Raw genomic sequence first — 15,408 nt, 5'->3', positions numbered from 1 at the left:
TCCCTTTGTGCTGTGATCCCTTTAAACGTTGCGCAAGCGCACTTTGGATTACCGTAATTACGTCACGGTTTGCGCTATCTGAAAACCTCCAACGGTTTCTGAAAGCTGAGACGTTGCGCCTTACAGACAACATGGTGTCAGTACGGTAACTTCACTTGCGGCTCTCCTGGATGCCGGAGATGCAGCCCTTTCCGTTCCCAGTAAATACACACACACATACACACACACACACACACACGTGGAGAAACGCAAACAGCAGAGCGGAGAACTGCGGATTGAATAAAAATGTCAGCAAGACGGTATGTAAATCGACACCTGTATTGCGAGGTGACTTTTTTAGAACAGTGTACCAAGTCTGTAAATGTGTACTTTCTATGGGTAATGGGGTGGGGGTGGTCTAGTGGTACGCCTTCCAAACAGAGCACTGGAAAGATGTGAGATCAACATCAGGGCTGCCACCATTGTGCCCCTGAGCAAGGCAACCCTGAGTTGCTCCAGGGGGACTGTCCCTGTAGCATAGCATTGGAATTTGGACTCCGTCCATACCTTAACTCAGACCTGGGCATTGTACGGCCCGCGGGCCACATCCGGCCCTGTCCGGCCCGCGTGAGGACAATCGCAAATTATAACCTATGAAAAAGTATATATATTTTTTTAACAGCACCCTTTTCAAAATAAAAGCAACACCATTGTATTGCGTGCATGGTGTAAATAACTTTCTAACTGTGTTGCTATTATTTTGGAAAGTGCTGTTTTTCTTTATTTACGTACGCGCGCCGCGCGCGTGAACAGCTACAAGTGATGCTGGCCCTCAAAATGTGCCGCTCACGCCAAAATAAGAAAGATTGATACAGAACGTTTTCAAGAAGACATGAACTGCTAAGTATGTATTTACAGAAGTGAAAGGTAAAGCCGTGTGCTTAGTTTGTGGTGCCAACACTGAAGGAAGCCACACCATCAGCTGATCACCTCCACAGGTCCATGTTAGAAGCTGCATGGTGAGTTTGAGGTGATATCAAGACTTTAAAACAGTTGAGAATGAAATGCACATGATTTTTCCACATTTACATGCAAAGTGGAGGATGCACCCAGTGATGTTCAGCTCATTGACCTGCAGTCTGACTACACTTCTGTCAGAGCACTTTAGGTCAGTCTCACTGCCTGAGTTTTACTCTTCCCTGAAAGAGGAGAACTTTCCACACATGAGGAGACATGCTCAGAAGATTCTGGTCCTCTTTGGATCGACCTACATATGTGAACAGACACTCAGTGATGAAGTTCAACACATCCAGATCCAGATCCTCTATCACTGATGATCAGCTGTCAGCTGACCTGCACATATCCACCTCAGACATTCAACCAGATCTCAGTGCACTTGTTCAAGTCCAAGACAGACGGGATGTTTCTCACTGAGCAAGTAAAGAACTGAAAAACATGCAAAAGCACTTATTGCTTTGTGTATAAAGTAGATTCATTGCTTATCTTTACATCCTGTAAAAACACCTTTTCAGTATTGGTTTGTGAAGATGAACATGTTAAAAATAAAATACTGATGTAATGATTGTTTTTACTGTTTATTACTTTAGGAGTATTTTACTATTCGACCCACTCCACAAGTTCATATATTTACTGGAAGAGAATATCCTTATTCTTTTGATGACCAGTCGCAGCTCATCAAAATATATAATGTACTGCTTTTTACAATGGGAGGAAATGAATATTGAGCAGAGTTAAGTTAAATGTATTGTTGATTCGGCCTCCAACACAGCTCGGGCTTCTCATGTGGCCCACCCCTGCTTTAACAGCTCTCAGCCACCCAGCCCCCACTCATATAATGTAAATGTAAACACATAAGGGATATACATTCAGGAAATACATGTTTATTTAAAGTATGTATTACTTGTACAGACATGTTTATAAGATTTATGTATTTTATTTATTAGTTATCAATTTATTTATTATTATCATCCCTCATCATGCCTTGTCCGGGGTGCGTGCGTGCGTCCTCATCCCTCGTCGTCCCTCATCCCTCGTCGTTCCTCATCCCTCGTCGTTCCTTGTCCGGCGTGTGTGCGTCCTCATCCCTCGCCGTCCCTCGTCGTTCCTGATCCCTCGTCGTCCCTCATCCCTCGTCTACCCTCATCCCTTGTCCGGCGTGCGTGCGTCCTCATCCCTCGTCGTTCCTGATCCCTCGCCGTCCCTCATCCCTTGTCTACCCTCATCCCTTGTCCGGCGTGCGTGCGTCCTCATCCCTCGTCGTTCCTCATCCCTCGTCGTTCTTCATCCCTCGTCGTTCCTCATCCCTTGTCCGCCGTGCGTGCGTCCTCATCCCTCGTCGTCCCTTATCCCTCGTCGTCCCTCATCCCTCGTCGTTCTTCATCCCTCGTCGTTCCTCATCCCTCGTCGTTCCTCATCCCTTGTCCGGCGTGCGTGCGTCCTCATCCCTCGCCATCCCTCGTCGTTCCTCATCCCTGGACGTTCCTCATCCCTTGTCCGGCGTGCATGCGTCCTCATCCCTCGCCGTCCCTTGTCCGGCGTGCGTGCGTCCTCATCCCTCGTGGTTCCTCATCCCTCGTCGTTCCTCATCCCTTGTCCGCCGTGTGTGCGTCCTCATCCCTCGCCGTCCCTCATCCCTGGTCGTCCCTCATCCCTGGTATTTCCTCATCCCTTGTCCGGCGTGCGTGCGTCCTCATCCCTCGTCTTTCCTCATCCCTCGCCTTCCCTCATCCCTCGTCGTTCCTCATCCCTGGTCGTTCCTCATCCCTTGTCCGGCGTGCGTGCGTCCTCATCCCTCGTCATTCCTCATCCCTCGTCGTCCTTCGTCGTTCCACATCCCTTGTCCGGCGTGCGTGCTTCCGCATCCCTCGCCGTTCCTCATCCCTCGCTGTTCCTCATCCCTCGCTGTTCCTCATCGCTCGCTATTCCTCATCGCTCGCTGTTCCTCATCGCTCGTTGTTCCTCATCCCTTGTCGTTCCTCATGTATAGTTAGTTCACTGTAAATCGCTCTGGATAAGTCTGCTAAATGACCTGTAATAAATAAATAAAAAAGTAAATATGCGCATCTTAGTCAAGTGTCCTGTGTCCTAGGAGAAGCTTTGGGGATGCTGGAGCTGAAGATGAGGAGGTGTCCATCAGAGGTCACAAGCAGGGCCGCAGAGGGAGAAGCTGTGGGGATGCTGGAGGATCTGGTGATGCTGTCAGAGACCGAAGCCGCTCACCACAGCATCAAAGATGGCAGACTGAGGCAGAGCCCGATAATGGAGTCCCTCCACCACCGAAGTTCAAACCCAAACGCACCCCAGGTGTCCAACCCCCTCTCGATATGGGAAACCCAGCACCAAGTGAAATCTTTTCCCACTTTTTTGATGCTGAAGTTTTCAAACTCCTCTGTGAAAACACAAACAAGAATGCAGCCAGAAACCTGGAGAGAGGGAGAAAGTTCGTCTGGACTAAACTAACTCCAGAAGAAATGAAGAAGTTCATAGGCATGTTGCTGTACATGTCAGTTTTGGACCTGCCGAAGATGAGCGACTTCTGGCGTAAGCAAACCATTTTCCATGTGTCATTCCCTGCCACCATCATGTCCCGAGACCGGTTCATGGCTATTTTATCTAATCTTTATATGAGTGACCCAGAGAAAACTGAGGAAAATGTTCAGAAAAAGGGCACAGAGGATTATGACTACCTCCACTGGGTCAGACCTCTCATGGAAATGATATGCATAAACTGCAAGGCCATCTACCACCCAAGACGGCACCTTGCAGTCGACGAGAGGATGGTTGGGACCTAAGGCCAGGCTCAGCATCAAGCAATACATGAAGGCCAAGCCAACAAAGTGGGGGTTGAAGTTTTTTGTGCTTGCTGACACGAACTGGCTACACCATCGACTTCAAGCTCTACACGGGCAAGTCCAAGACAGCATCAGGGAAGGGGCTCTCTTTTGATGTTGTAGCGGGACTAATCAACAAAGACTACCTGGGGTCTGGGTATATTATCTACACAGACAACTTTTACACCAGTCCCCTCCTCTTCCGACACCTGAGCCAGCAGGGATTCGGAGCTTGTGGGACATACAGGTAATGTGCAATGGCTGCCCACTGCTCCTAGTGATGTGTATCATATATATATATATATATATATATATATATATATATATATATATATATATATAGGATGGGTCAAATGCAGAGAATACATTTTGTTTCAGTGTATGCAATTACTATGAAATGACAATAAAGTAATCATCTTCTTCTTATACAGGCAGGGAAGAATTGGTGTCCCAACCACCCAAGAAAATGCACTCACCAAAAAATCCCCACGAGGAAGTATCCGGTGGATCAGGGACGGGGATCTTCTGTTCGTGAAGTGGATGGACAGCAGAGAAGTCTCCATGTGCTCCACCATCCACCCAGTGTACGGGGGGGACACAGTGCAGCGCTCGCAGAAGACACAGGATGGGCTACAACAAACGATCTCTGTCCCCAGACCCACCACAGTTACAGAGTACAACAAGTACATGGGGGGAGTGGACACCTCGGACCAGATGATTGGAACAAATTCAGTCCACCGGAAAACCAGGAGATGGCCCACCACTGTTTTCCAGCATCTGGTTGACATCGCTGCGACAAACTCCTTTGTCATCCACAAGGCTCGCTGTGCCAGCCTGCAGCAGGACAATCCTATGACCCGTCAGCGTTTCCAGGAGGAGCTCACTGCACACCTCCTTGGAGTTGACTTGGGAAATGTCTCTCAGAAGACCCCAGGTAATAATCACCTACCTGTCTCCACAAGCAGCGGACAGATCAAAGCTCAGAGAGCCAGCATGGGGCGACGGCGCTGCAAACTCTGCAAGAGGAGCACTGCCTGGAAGTGTGGGGACTGTGATGTGGGCCTGTGTGTGCAGCCAGACAGGAACTGTCACTGGCAGTACCACCAAGGCCTTCGCATGTGAAGGGACTGTCAGAGGAGAGAAACGCCTCTACATAGTTTCCATTTTATGGCCTGGTTTTGCAAGATACAGACTCACACATTTTATTGTAAAGAGTTTTATACTTTTCAATTTTCAAATTTAACATGCACAATCTGTTATTCATGTACAATTGCAATGTTTTTTGTTCACTAAAACTCTAAAATCAAATTCCGTTTTTGTGTTTTTCTTCAACTGTTATTACTCTTATAAGATGCAGTAAATTGTAAATAACTGCCAGATATGGAAAGTTCCAGGTATTCTGGAAAAATTGGCAAAAGAACTTACTCACAGGCACATTTTCGGACCTTTTGCTCAAAATAAGCAAAAAAGTCCAGGCGGACATTTTGAGGTTTAGGTGTTAAAGGGATAAAGTGACATGAGATTTTTTGGGTTTTGAATATGAAGCAGCTTATCGTGAGAATACACTCAGTATCCAATTGATCAGGTCCAGCAAACTTAAACTAATGCAGTCTAACTGCAACAAATCCTACCTTCATGAAGGTTATGATCAGTTTTTAGAGGTCGTTTGATTTGTGCTGCTGTTGATTTCCCTTCACTGTGTGGAGTTTTTAATAATATTGGATACATTTTATTGTTTATTTTATAGCAAAGGTCTCCCAGATCCAAGACATCTCTGAATTTCACTATATTTCATTTATTTTCATCTTTTCCTAATGTAGTCAAATTTACAGAAAAGCACAAACAAGTAATGATTATAAAAGACCACAATGTGTATTATTAATGTTGTCTTTACTACCGCACACTTTGGGGGGCTTGGACAGGCATAACCTACTAAACTACAAACTATGGCAATTTATTTGTTATGTTTTGTGCTGTAAGTGTTGCTGCAAAGAAGCTTTGTCAAATTAGTTTTAAAAAATGAAAGTAAATATATAAACTAATCTAAAGTTTGATGCTTAATTTATGTAGCCTCTCCAGCTCAAAAGGGGAAGGTTTCACTTTATGTCACGTTCAGTTTGTCTTTATTTTGAAATGTATAACCGGAAGCTCCGTGTTGTATTCAGTGTGTCTTGACTGATGAGTAACAAGTGTAAAAGTGAGCAGACTCAAAACTTCTCCATCAGGACCGGACGGAGACTGAGAGAAACTGATTTATGGACTTTTTTTAAATCCCAGGAGTTAAAATATTAGTTGCAGCACATGTCTGTGAAAGAGACACATAACACGGACCATTTAGTTCAACGGTAAAAATAATAAAAAATGAGTCCGGTGTTGTGTATTTTGCTCCTCTGTCTGCGGACCGTGGAGCTCCGTCACGTCCACACAGCCCCGGAGGTTCATCCGGGGTCCGCGCTGGAGACACAGCGGGCGGACGCTGGACAGCCGGCTGCGGGGTCACAGGAGTCTTTCTCTCCGGACAGGACGTCTCTTGAGCGGGTTGGAAGTTCGAAAGTTCCCAACCTGAAGCGAGTCCCCCGGGGAGCCAAAGATGGGAATTTCAGAAAAAGAGACCCGCACTCACCGAGCAGTAACGGGCCCCCGCGAAGATACGACGACCCGAGCGGTTACTTCACCACCACCCCGCGGTCACCCGCCTCCGCCCGGCCGGATAACAACTCCTCGTCAGGCCGCGGGTCGGGGCTCCTCAACCCGCTGTTCCCAGTCACCGACGGCTCCTACTGGGCGTACGCAGTCATGCTGCTCGCGCTCGTGCTGTTCGCCACGGGCATCGTGGGGAACCTCGCGCTCATGTGCACCGTGTGGCATAACTTCTACCTGAAGAGCGCGTGGAACTGCATCCTGGCGGGGCTGGCGTTCTGGGATTTCCTCGTGCTGTTCTTCTGCCTTCCCGTGGTTGTCTTCCACGAGCTCACCTTGAAAAGGTTGCTAGGAGACCTTTCCTGTCGGCTCGTGCCCTATCTGGAGGTGAGGCGGAGAAGTTGAATGCTTAAAACATTTTAGTCAATAACGTTAATTTCCTAAAAAAGTTATTCTTACTAATCAAGTACAATTATATAATTTAATACCGTTTTTTACTATGAAAATACCAAAGTACTTTTCTCATGACCGTTAAAATGTATTTATTTATTTAAAATATATAATTATAATGTAACTTAAAGAGACGTTTCACTTTTTTTTTTATTAAGATACTTCTAGTCAACACCTTTAATTGAGTGCTTGGTGTAAACAACAGGTTACTACTGCATTGTTACAATTTTAACTGTTAACTCCAGTTCTGCATCTATTGATTTTGATTTTGATTTAATTGCTTAGTCTGTTGGCAAAAATGTGAAAGTTTCAAATGGCCATATTAGTTTTTCAAAATCTTTGTTTTATCCAACAAAGAGTGTAAAGAAACAACTTCTTACATTGAACAAACTGCAACCAGACAAATGGTTGGTTTGATTGAAAAGTGACTTAAGCAATTAATCAATTAAAGACAAATTGCTTTGACTAATCATTTTATACAAGTAGGCCTGTTTATTCACGCACTGGTAGATAAATAATTGCTATTAAAAGTCTTTATATGTACCAATACTCCGATATCATCCAGCCATAAAGGGGCAAAGAGATGTCAAACAGGGTAAACGGTTAAAACAAACAACTTAATGTGATGATAATTAAGCAGTCCCCTGCCTTCACACTGTCAGTGCTGTTTTTACACCCCCATGTTAGACTCATTGTAAATGTTTTCCAGTTTAATAAAGAGACATCCAGGGCTGTGATGAATGGCCTGTTTGTGTCTTGTTGCTCCTCAGTTTCAGACCCAGAGCAGTCTTTGCTTTCAACAATCGTGCTGTTATGGGCTGTTTGGCCTCTTCGGTTGTCTGTTATGAAGCATCAGTGGAGGCCGGCGGGGCCCCGCATGAAGCGACTCTTCTTCCCCAGCTCACAGAAACAAACAGTGAAACACAGAGACGTAGTTATCAGGGACTGGGGTGTTTATTTTACAGGTTGAATTTGGGGACATGGAAAACAAGTTATGCTTTTGAGCTGGGGGGTCTTTACATCCCACTTGTTTTACACGTTTCTATGTTATAAAACGTGTATTCTGCACAAGAATTTAGCTTTTCTCCATTTAAATGTATTTCCTGTCAGCAAGGAGAAGGCAACATGGGGACTGAAATCATTTTCACTAATTAATTAATAGTGTGGTCTATAAAATGTCAGAAAGAAAAGTCCATCACAATTTCCTAAAGCTGAAGACAGCACTAATTGCTTGTTTTGTCCAAGCAATTAAAGAACAGCGATATTAAATCCAAAATCATGAAACAAAGAGAAGGTGCATGTTCTCACAATCGAGAAGCTGGAACATGGGAATGTTTTAGTGGAGAAAAATGACTTTAAACATTAATCGATTATCAAAATAGTCGCCGGTTATTTTTTTGTCAATTGACTAATTGATTCATTGTCAACTTTAATACATATCCTCACAATATGAGTCTTCTGAAGGTTAAATACAATGATCAACATTAACAATTAATCTTCATATTTGAGTGATGAAAATGGCCATTTTTGCTTGAAAAATTAATTGATTATCAAAATATTTGCTAGTTATTTTTCTGACAATCAATTAAGTTGCCAATGGTCGCCGCTCTAAATATAATATTGACTTATCGCCTGTCCCTATGGTCACTTTATTTTCTAAAAGCTAAATAATTCGGTGAAAAGTTCAGCTAATCTGTAGCTTGGTTTTGAGTTTCCCTCACAGTATTAATGTAGATCTCTCGCAGCCTCTTGGTTACCATTGTTTGGTGTTCAGTGGCTTCATCCGTCTTCTGTTTCATCATGTGGAGTCCTTGTTTTTGGCTCTAAACCAGCTCCAAACGCCGACACAGCTTTAAATCGCTGAAGTGGAGTTTTACTAATTTGAAATAGCAGCTTGTAGGAGGCCATCTTTAAGAAGGTCAGGCTGCTGGCCTCTTCTTCTCTTTGTTGCTCCACCTATTTTTATGCAAATGAATGAATGAGTTTCTCGCTAATTAATTAACGTTCTTAAAGTGGTCTTTAGCGGTTTGTGCGTGTTGCATAGAGCAGTTTAAAGCGGGTCAGGCTGCCAGCTGCCCCTGTGCTCTGTTGGTTAAACTATTTTCATGCTAATTAGAGCTCTGCTTCTGTCTTAATTATCTTCAGTTGTGTCTTAACTGGTTGAGGTCATTAAGCACTCACAGAGGGAGGACAAGTCTCTGTAATGATAGTCTGTGTTTTTGGCTAAAGTCAGCAACATTAATGGGCACGAGGCACCAATAACTGTCCCCAGTCTGTCGGCTAAGAGCTGCATCAACATAATGGCTCTTTATTCCCTCCGTGGCTCCTTTTATTTCCCTGTTTCTGTATTCTAAAGCCGTTTCTTACAACCTTGTTATTACTGTAGTTTTGGCTAATTTCCCTGTAGGCTGGAATAACAAGGCAGAGGAAAGCCTTAAATCTGTTCTTCAAGCAACAAAACACCTTCCTGTGCTCGGTTTAGACCCGCTGTCTGCATGAAGTCGTGCTTTGTCTGAGTTCTCAGTCGTGCTAACAGGTCACGTCTGAATTCAGACAGAGCAGCAGCATGAATGAATACAGTGCAAGTTTAAAACTGGAAGTAGCTCTGCAATGCAAAATGATGGGGTATAAAGTAGAAGGTTTAAATAATTTTGTACTGTTTAAAACAGAGCTGGGTTTTATTAGATTTTTGATACTGATAACAAACATTTACCCTTTTTAGTACCACTTTTTAATTAGTTAGCCTTTATAAACTGTTATTAAATTGAAACTAAGGGTTTTATCAATAATAATAAATAATATGTTTCAGTTATTAGCCATAAATAAAACAACATTTGGGCCAAATTGACCACTTACGCTGAGACAAAACTGAAACTGAGACAAAGACAAAAATCAGCTTTGATTTACACCTGATGGGCTGCTTCTCTATACCCACGAGGCTCCTGGGTATTGTAGTAGTAGTTGTTGTAGTCAAACTGACGGAAAGAATGATTGAAACTGGTGGCATAGGATCCTATAGGATTGTTAAATTATCCCGTGTTTATACAGTATGTTGAACTTCAGGAGAAGCAAAGCAATACCTTAAACATCGTGGGGGATTTTCTCTTCTCGTGTTTAGTTGGACATCTCTTGTACAGAGCTGGACTCAGCGCGTGGTAAGCTTAGATGTAAAAACCACAAGTTTAGATTTAGTGTACTAGAACATTTACCCCGTGTCTGCATGAGTTTCCTCCCACAGTGCAAAGATGTGCAGGTTAGGTCAGGACTCTAAATTGTTCGTAGACATGATTGTGAATGATTGTCTTTCTATACCTGGACTGGTGACCTGTCCAGGGCTGCGGTCCAATAGTGTCTTTTACTTCCTAACTGGGTGAAATGACCTGGAAGGATCTAAGTGGCAGCCATGATAATGTTCAAACAGCACCATTCAGCCGTCGCTGTTTAACTGTACACTATGGATCTATTGAAAACATACTTCTTAGGAGATGTGATTTTGTTTTGGACAGGAATCCTTTATTTATCTGTAAAGCCTTGAGTTAGTCTCTCCACTCATTTTCATCCGTCCGCCGTCTCGTAAGCACAGTCGGGTTCTCTTAGCACCATGGTTGTGCTTTTCCTTAGTCCTGACGTTTTCCATCGACGTCTAGGAAAAGGTGTACTCCACCTCTCACTCAAGCTAAGATGGGATCAGCTCAAATCCCTGCAACCTTGCAAAGGATACATAGGTATTGATTATGGATTGACAATGGATTATAGTAAGCGCCCTTTACTCATGACTAATTAACATTGAAAGGGTTTTTCTGATGAATTATTGATGAGTGCCATGCTCAAGGAGGGATCACCACCAAACCAAACCTAATTAACATAGACAATGGCTTATACCTGATCTATAAAAGTATTTTGGGCGTGGTGGTGGTCTAGTGGTACGGCTTCCATTTACAACACCAGAAGGTTGTGAGTTCAACACCAGGGCTGCCACCTTTGTACAATGAGCAAGTGCCTTGCTCAGGGGTCAGACAGTTCTTGTAGTTAGTTCGCTGTAAGTCGCTCTGGATACGAGCTTCTGCTAAATGACCTGTAATCATTTTGTTCTCTTAGAAATGACACTATTATTAACATTAATTTCTTCTCGTCAGGTGAGCTCTCTGGGTGTCGCCACATTCAGCCTCTGCGCTCTGAGTATTGATCGCTTCCATGCTGCCACTGGCCCCGGGCCCATTCAGACGCCGAGGGTGGAGCCCTGCCAGTCCATCCTGTCCAAGCTGTCCGTCATCTGGGTGGGCTCCATGGTGCTGGCCGCCCCTGAGCTGCTGCTGTGGCAGCTGGTCCAGGAGACTGTCAGCCTGCCGATGCTCCCCAGTGACAAACCGCAGATCCATCCAGGAGCCTCACTGATGGCTGCCTTTAGGGCCCGATCAGACGCGTTCAAGGTGGATATCTGTGTCCGTGAGCCGTCTGTGGAACTCCCAGAGAGCATCTACTCTCTGGTGCTGACCTACCACGAGGCCCGCATGTGGTGGGTCTTCGGCTGCTACCTCTGTTTGCCCCTGCTCTTCACTCTGGCCTGCGACTTGGTGACGAGGCAAGTGCTAGCCCAGCGTCTACCGCAGAAACCCGCTATCGATAAGGTGAGTGGCAGATGCTCCTCCTCTTCGTCTTCCTCCTCATCAAAGAAAAAGCAGCCCACGAGAGAGCAGAGGCTGCGCTCCACTGTGATGGCGCTCACCATCTTGTACATCATATGCAACCTGCCGGAGAGCATTTGTAACATCACCCTGGCGTACGTCTCCGCCCACGTGTCCGCTGCGCTCCCGGCTCTGGTTCTTCCAGCGCTGAGTCTGATTGGACAGTTCCTGCTGTTTGTGCGTTGCTCGGCGACGCCGGTGTTGTTGCTATGCCTGTGCCGCTCGCTGGGCCAGGCCTTCATGGACTGCTGCTGCTGCTGCTGTGAGGAGTGCCTTCCCGACAGCAACTCCTCTTCATCCTCTTCTGCCTCAACCGCCGCCACCTCCAACCCCTCCTCGCCCACATCGCCCACTCCATCCTCCCTGTCTCCTTCCAGCAAAGATGAGACGTTGAAGAGCTTGTTGGCCACAGAACCAGCAGTGTGCTACGACCGGGCGAAAGACTCAACAGCAACAACAGCTATCGGGACGCCCTGCTGAGGTCCAGAACTGCATTTAACCACATCTAACTTTAAAGGATCATTTAGGTTTATTACAACTTCGGTCTTATTTTTGTACTTTTGTCCATCACTTTTATAAGTAATAATAATATTGTAGATCTGGGGGGACTAAGAAGAAGTATGATGGGTCGAGAAACACGTCAGGTCGGAGACAAAAGTATGCACACACTCTGTCTCAGCCAGTTTCTATGAAGGGAAGTCTTTATGCTGCACCAGTCAATGATATGTTAGACGATAGTGTGTTTCCTACTTTGTGGCAACAGTTTGTGTTTGTCCCTTCTCCCGTTTCAACACAACAATGCCCCCATGCACAAAACCAGCTCCATAAAGGAATGGGTTTCCCAGTTAAATCTGGGAGAACGTGACTGGCCTGCACTGAGCCCTGACCTCAACCCCATCCCACCTTTTATTGGATTCACATGTTCAATTTACTGTATTTGGGTGTGTTGGGTTGTTCTTGGTCATGTCGTGTATCTAATCCACTTGATGGCAATAAAACTAGTTTTGTTGAAGCAGGAAGTGGATCTGTAAACTGTGTTGGATGTTGACATTGTTGACTTGACCGGTCTTAATGTCTGACTGATCGTGTTTTTTAAACGATCTCAGCTATTAACTTGGCGAGTACAATACAATGTTATTATCACTGATAGAAATGGTGGACTGAAGAATAAAAGTTGTAATAGATTGGAACAGCCCTTTAATCTAAGTCTGTAGGAAGTGGTGGCCACTGTAGAAGCAGAGCTAGATGTTTATATACAATATAGAGTATGTTTTGTATTTTAGTGTTGTGCACCTGTGATGGATTTAATCCTTTTTTAGGACTCATCATTGTTTTTGCAGGTTTTTTTGATACATGTTGTAGTTATTAATAATTCTCTAATGCTCGTTCAGGATATTAGTATGATCTGCTCTAAGTACTGTATGAGATAGAAACACTGTAACGTTTGAGTTTGGGGGATTTTAAGTTTTTGTCAGCAGACTGCTGTGAACCTTTTGAGCTGTTGTTGTTGTCTTTTTGTTTTTACTTGATTTTGCTGTTGCCGTGTCGACAGCAGGTTAAACTTGGGATGAGATCATATTAGAGAGACATTTCAGTGTGAAGTTTGACTTGTTTTATTACTTTTGGTTTAGTAAAGTTTTCTTTAAGAGAAACTGTTTTGCATCACCTGTTTTTTGAATGTCTGGTTTAAACTTTATTGACACAAACAGTGGAGCTGTGTTTATTTTTATTCCACTAATAATTGGAATAGAAATTGGTGCAATGGAGATGAACTTAGTTCAGATAAAACTCTTAGAGTGCTCTTTTGATTTCTCATTTTAAATATGATTTTTATGGTTGGTTTTCTTAAAAATAAAATTTTAAAAAACTTAGTGGATTTTAATTAAATCCCATGGAAAGACAAACAGGTGAATTGATTCACTGACAAGTATTATCTGTGTATCCAAAGCCTCATACATCTTCTTCTTCCTCTGTGCCATAGAGCTCCATTGTTGTCCAACACTATTAAAAACACATTGATGATCCAAACTGTTGCAACTAGTGACTAAAACACACACTAGTTTATTTTGACTGCTGGAAATTTCACTAGAACAGCAAATGTGTATTAATCCGCCGCTGAAAGTCTCCAACAAATGCACCTCCTGTTGTCCAGATGTTTTTAAAGATTTATATCTTCAGTAGGAACCAATGAGCTTGGAGCTGAGGAGGGGAGTCAGGAAGTATTTACAGACGGACTAACACATCGTTGGTTTTAGTCTGCATGTGGGATTTGTTAACAATAAGAAAATTATAAAATTACTTCAGCCACATCTGTAAGTCTCTGGGGCTCCCATACTTTCATCAAAGTGTGCCACTGGTTAAAGCTTAATACATTTTTACAAAAATCAACGTAAAGGTCCAGCCGTTAAGAAAGAAGACAGAAAAAGAGGAAAGACAATAGAAACTAAACAATGAGGATGAGAAATGTCCTTTTTTTCCCAACAAAGAAGGAGTTTCCTGTTTGTGACGGTTGCATTTGTTCCATCATGTTTCTCAGTAAACATCTGAACACTTCATGTGGATTAATTTTATTTGGAAGAAGAGACGGCGGATGTTTACTCTGATCTCCATCGGAAGGAATGCTACGCAGCCGCGCACTCGACACCCACTGGAGGAGAAAGCTGTTCACGCCTGACTGTGACGCTCCTTTCTGTCATTATTCAATTATTGAAGGTCACAGCTTCACAATAACAGTTGTCCTTTGAGTTTCTGCAGACATAATTAACAAAGTCGCTCTGTGAGCAGTTGCTGGGAGAGCAGACAAGAATTCCCGCTTACCCAAGTAAAGTATTATCAGACATTTCTCAGAATTATTTCTACAACTTTTAATACCAACTTGTAATGTTTAGCCAGAAAGACATCTTGCTCATTCAGAGATTTCAAACCTAATACAGAAGAAAATAGAACATTTCAAACAAGGTTTCTTCCACAGAACTCCTAAATTAAATAATATCTTCTTAAGTATTCAGATCTTGACAGCTGAGATACTATCTTGTCTGTGCAAGATAATATATGAGTCAAGATATGAATTTTGTGCATGCACAATAATATCTTTCACACGATATTCATAACTTGTACACATGATAAGCATCGTATGTGGGAGATACTGTCTTGTGCGTGCAAGATATGTATCAAGATATGAATCTTGTGTCCACAATCTCTCAATATATTAGAAGAAAGTGGACATTTAACTTGCTAAAAGTCTTCTTCTGTTGTGTCTTGACAGTTTTAGGAAGTTGTGTTTTGCTTTTGATGGCACTGTAGACAAGCAGGTTCCCCCTTTAACGTCCTGTTGCTGAATCCATAAAAATACTCATCTACAGACGTCTGATAGATGTCTAACAAAACTGTTTAGTTCTTTAGGATTCATTTTGTCTGTGTAAATTAAGAAACTCAAAACAAAGTAACGTGTGTCTTCGTTCAGCTGAGGACATTTGAGAAACTTCAGCAATGAGCGAATTCTTTCTCGTCTCTTTGCTCACTCAACAACATTACAGACAACATAAATAGATGTTATCTTATTACCATTTTTTTTCTTTGATTATTATCAGATTAGCAACAAGAAACAAAAAGAAAACAGACAAAAAATGATTTACAAAGAAGTGCAGCTAACAGGAGCTTATTCTCTGCCCAAACCTGAGCCATATCTGGCAGCTGTGGTGGGGCCGGAGACGGCTCGTGTTTGACCCTCAGGGACCAGAGAACATGCACATCTCCCGACACTCTGATGCTATCGGCCGTAATCGGAAGGGAATCTGGTACAG

The 15,408-nt window shown here is 43.6% G+C and overlaps 2 protein-coding genes across 2 annotated transcripts; both read left to right on the top strand.

The window, feature by feature from the left end:
* The first annotated feature begins 166 nt into the window (after window positions 1–166).
* On the top strand, window positions 167–5,255 carry LOC115008571 (piggyBac transposable element-derived protein 3). Its single transcript, XM_029432256.1, has 3 exons — window positions 167–299; window positions 3,089–4,077; window positions 4,262–5,255. Exons 1-2 carry the CDS (start codon window positions 286–288, stop codon window positions 3,789–3,791), a joined length of 717 nt encoding a protein of 238 aa, XP_029288116.1. The 5' UTR covers window positions 167–285; the 3' UTR covers window positions 3,792–4,077; window positions 4,262–5,255.
* A 770-nt stretch (window positions 5,256–6,025) lies between these two features.
* On the top strand, window positions 6,026–13,253 carry gpr37l1a (G protein-coupled receptor 37 like 1a). Its single transcript, XM_029432255.1, has 2 exons — window positions 6,026–6,857; window positions 11,057–13,253. Exons 1-2 carry the CDS (start codon window positions 6,192–6,194, stop codon window positions 12,083–12,085), a joined length of 1,695 nt encoding a protein of 564 aa, XP_029288115.1. The 5' UTR covers window positions 6,026–6,191; the 3' UTR covers window positions 12,086–13,253.
* The last annotated feature ends 2,155 nt before the right edge of the window (window positions 13,254–15,408 follow it).

This window comes from Cottoperca gobio, chromosome 5 (genome assembly GCF_900634415.1).
Source record: "Cottoperca gobio chromosome 5, fCotGob3.1, whole genome shotgun sequence".
NCBI lineage: Eukaryota > Metazoa > Chordata > Actinopteri > Perciformes > Bovichtidae > Cottoperca > Cottoperca gobio.
Note: the sequence above shows the minus strand (reverse complement) of the source record. Positions and strands in the feature narration are given on the sequence as shown.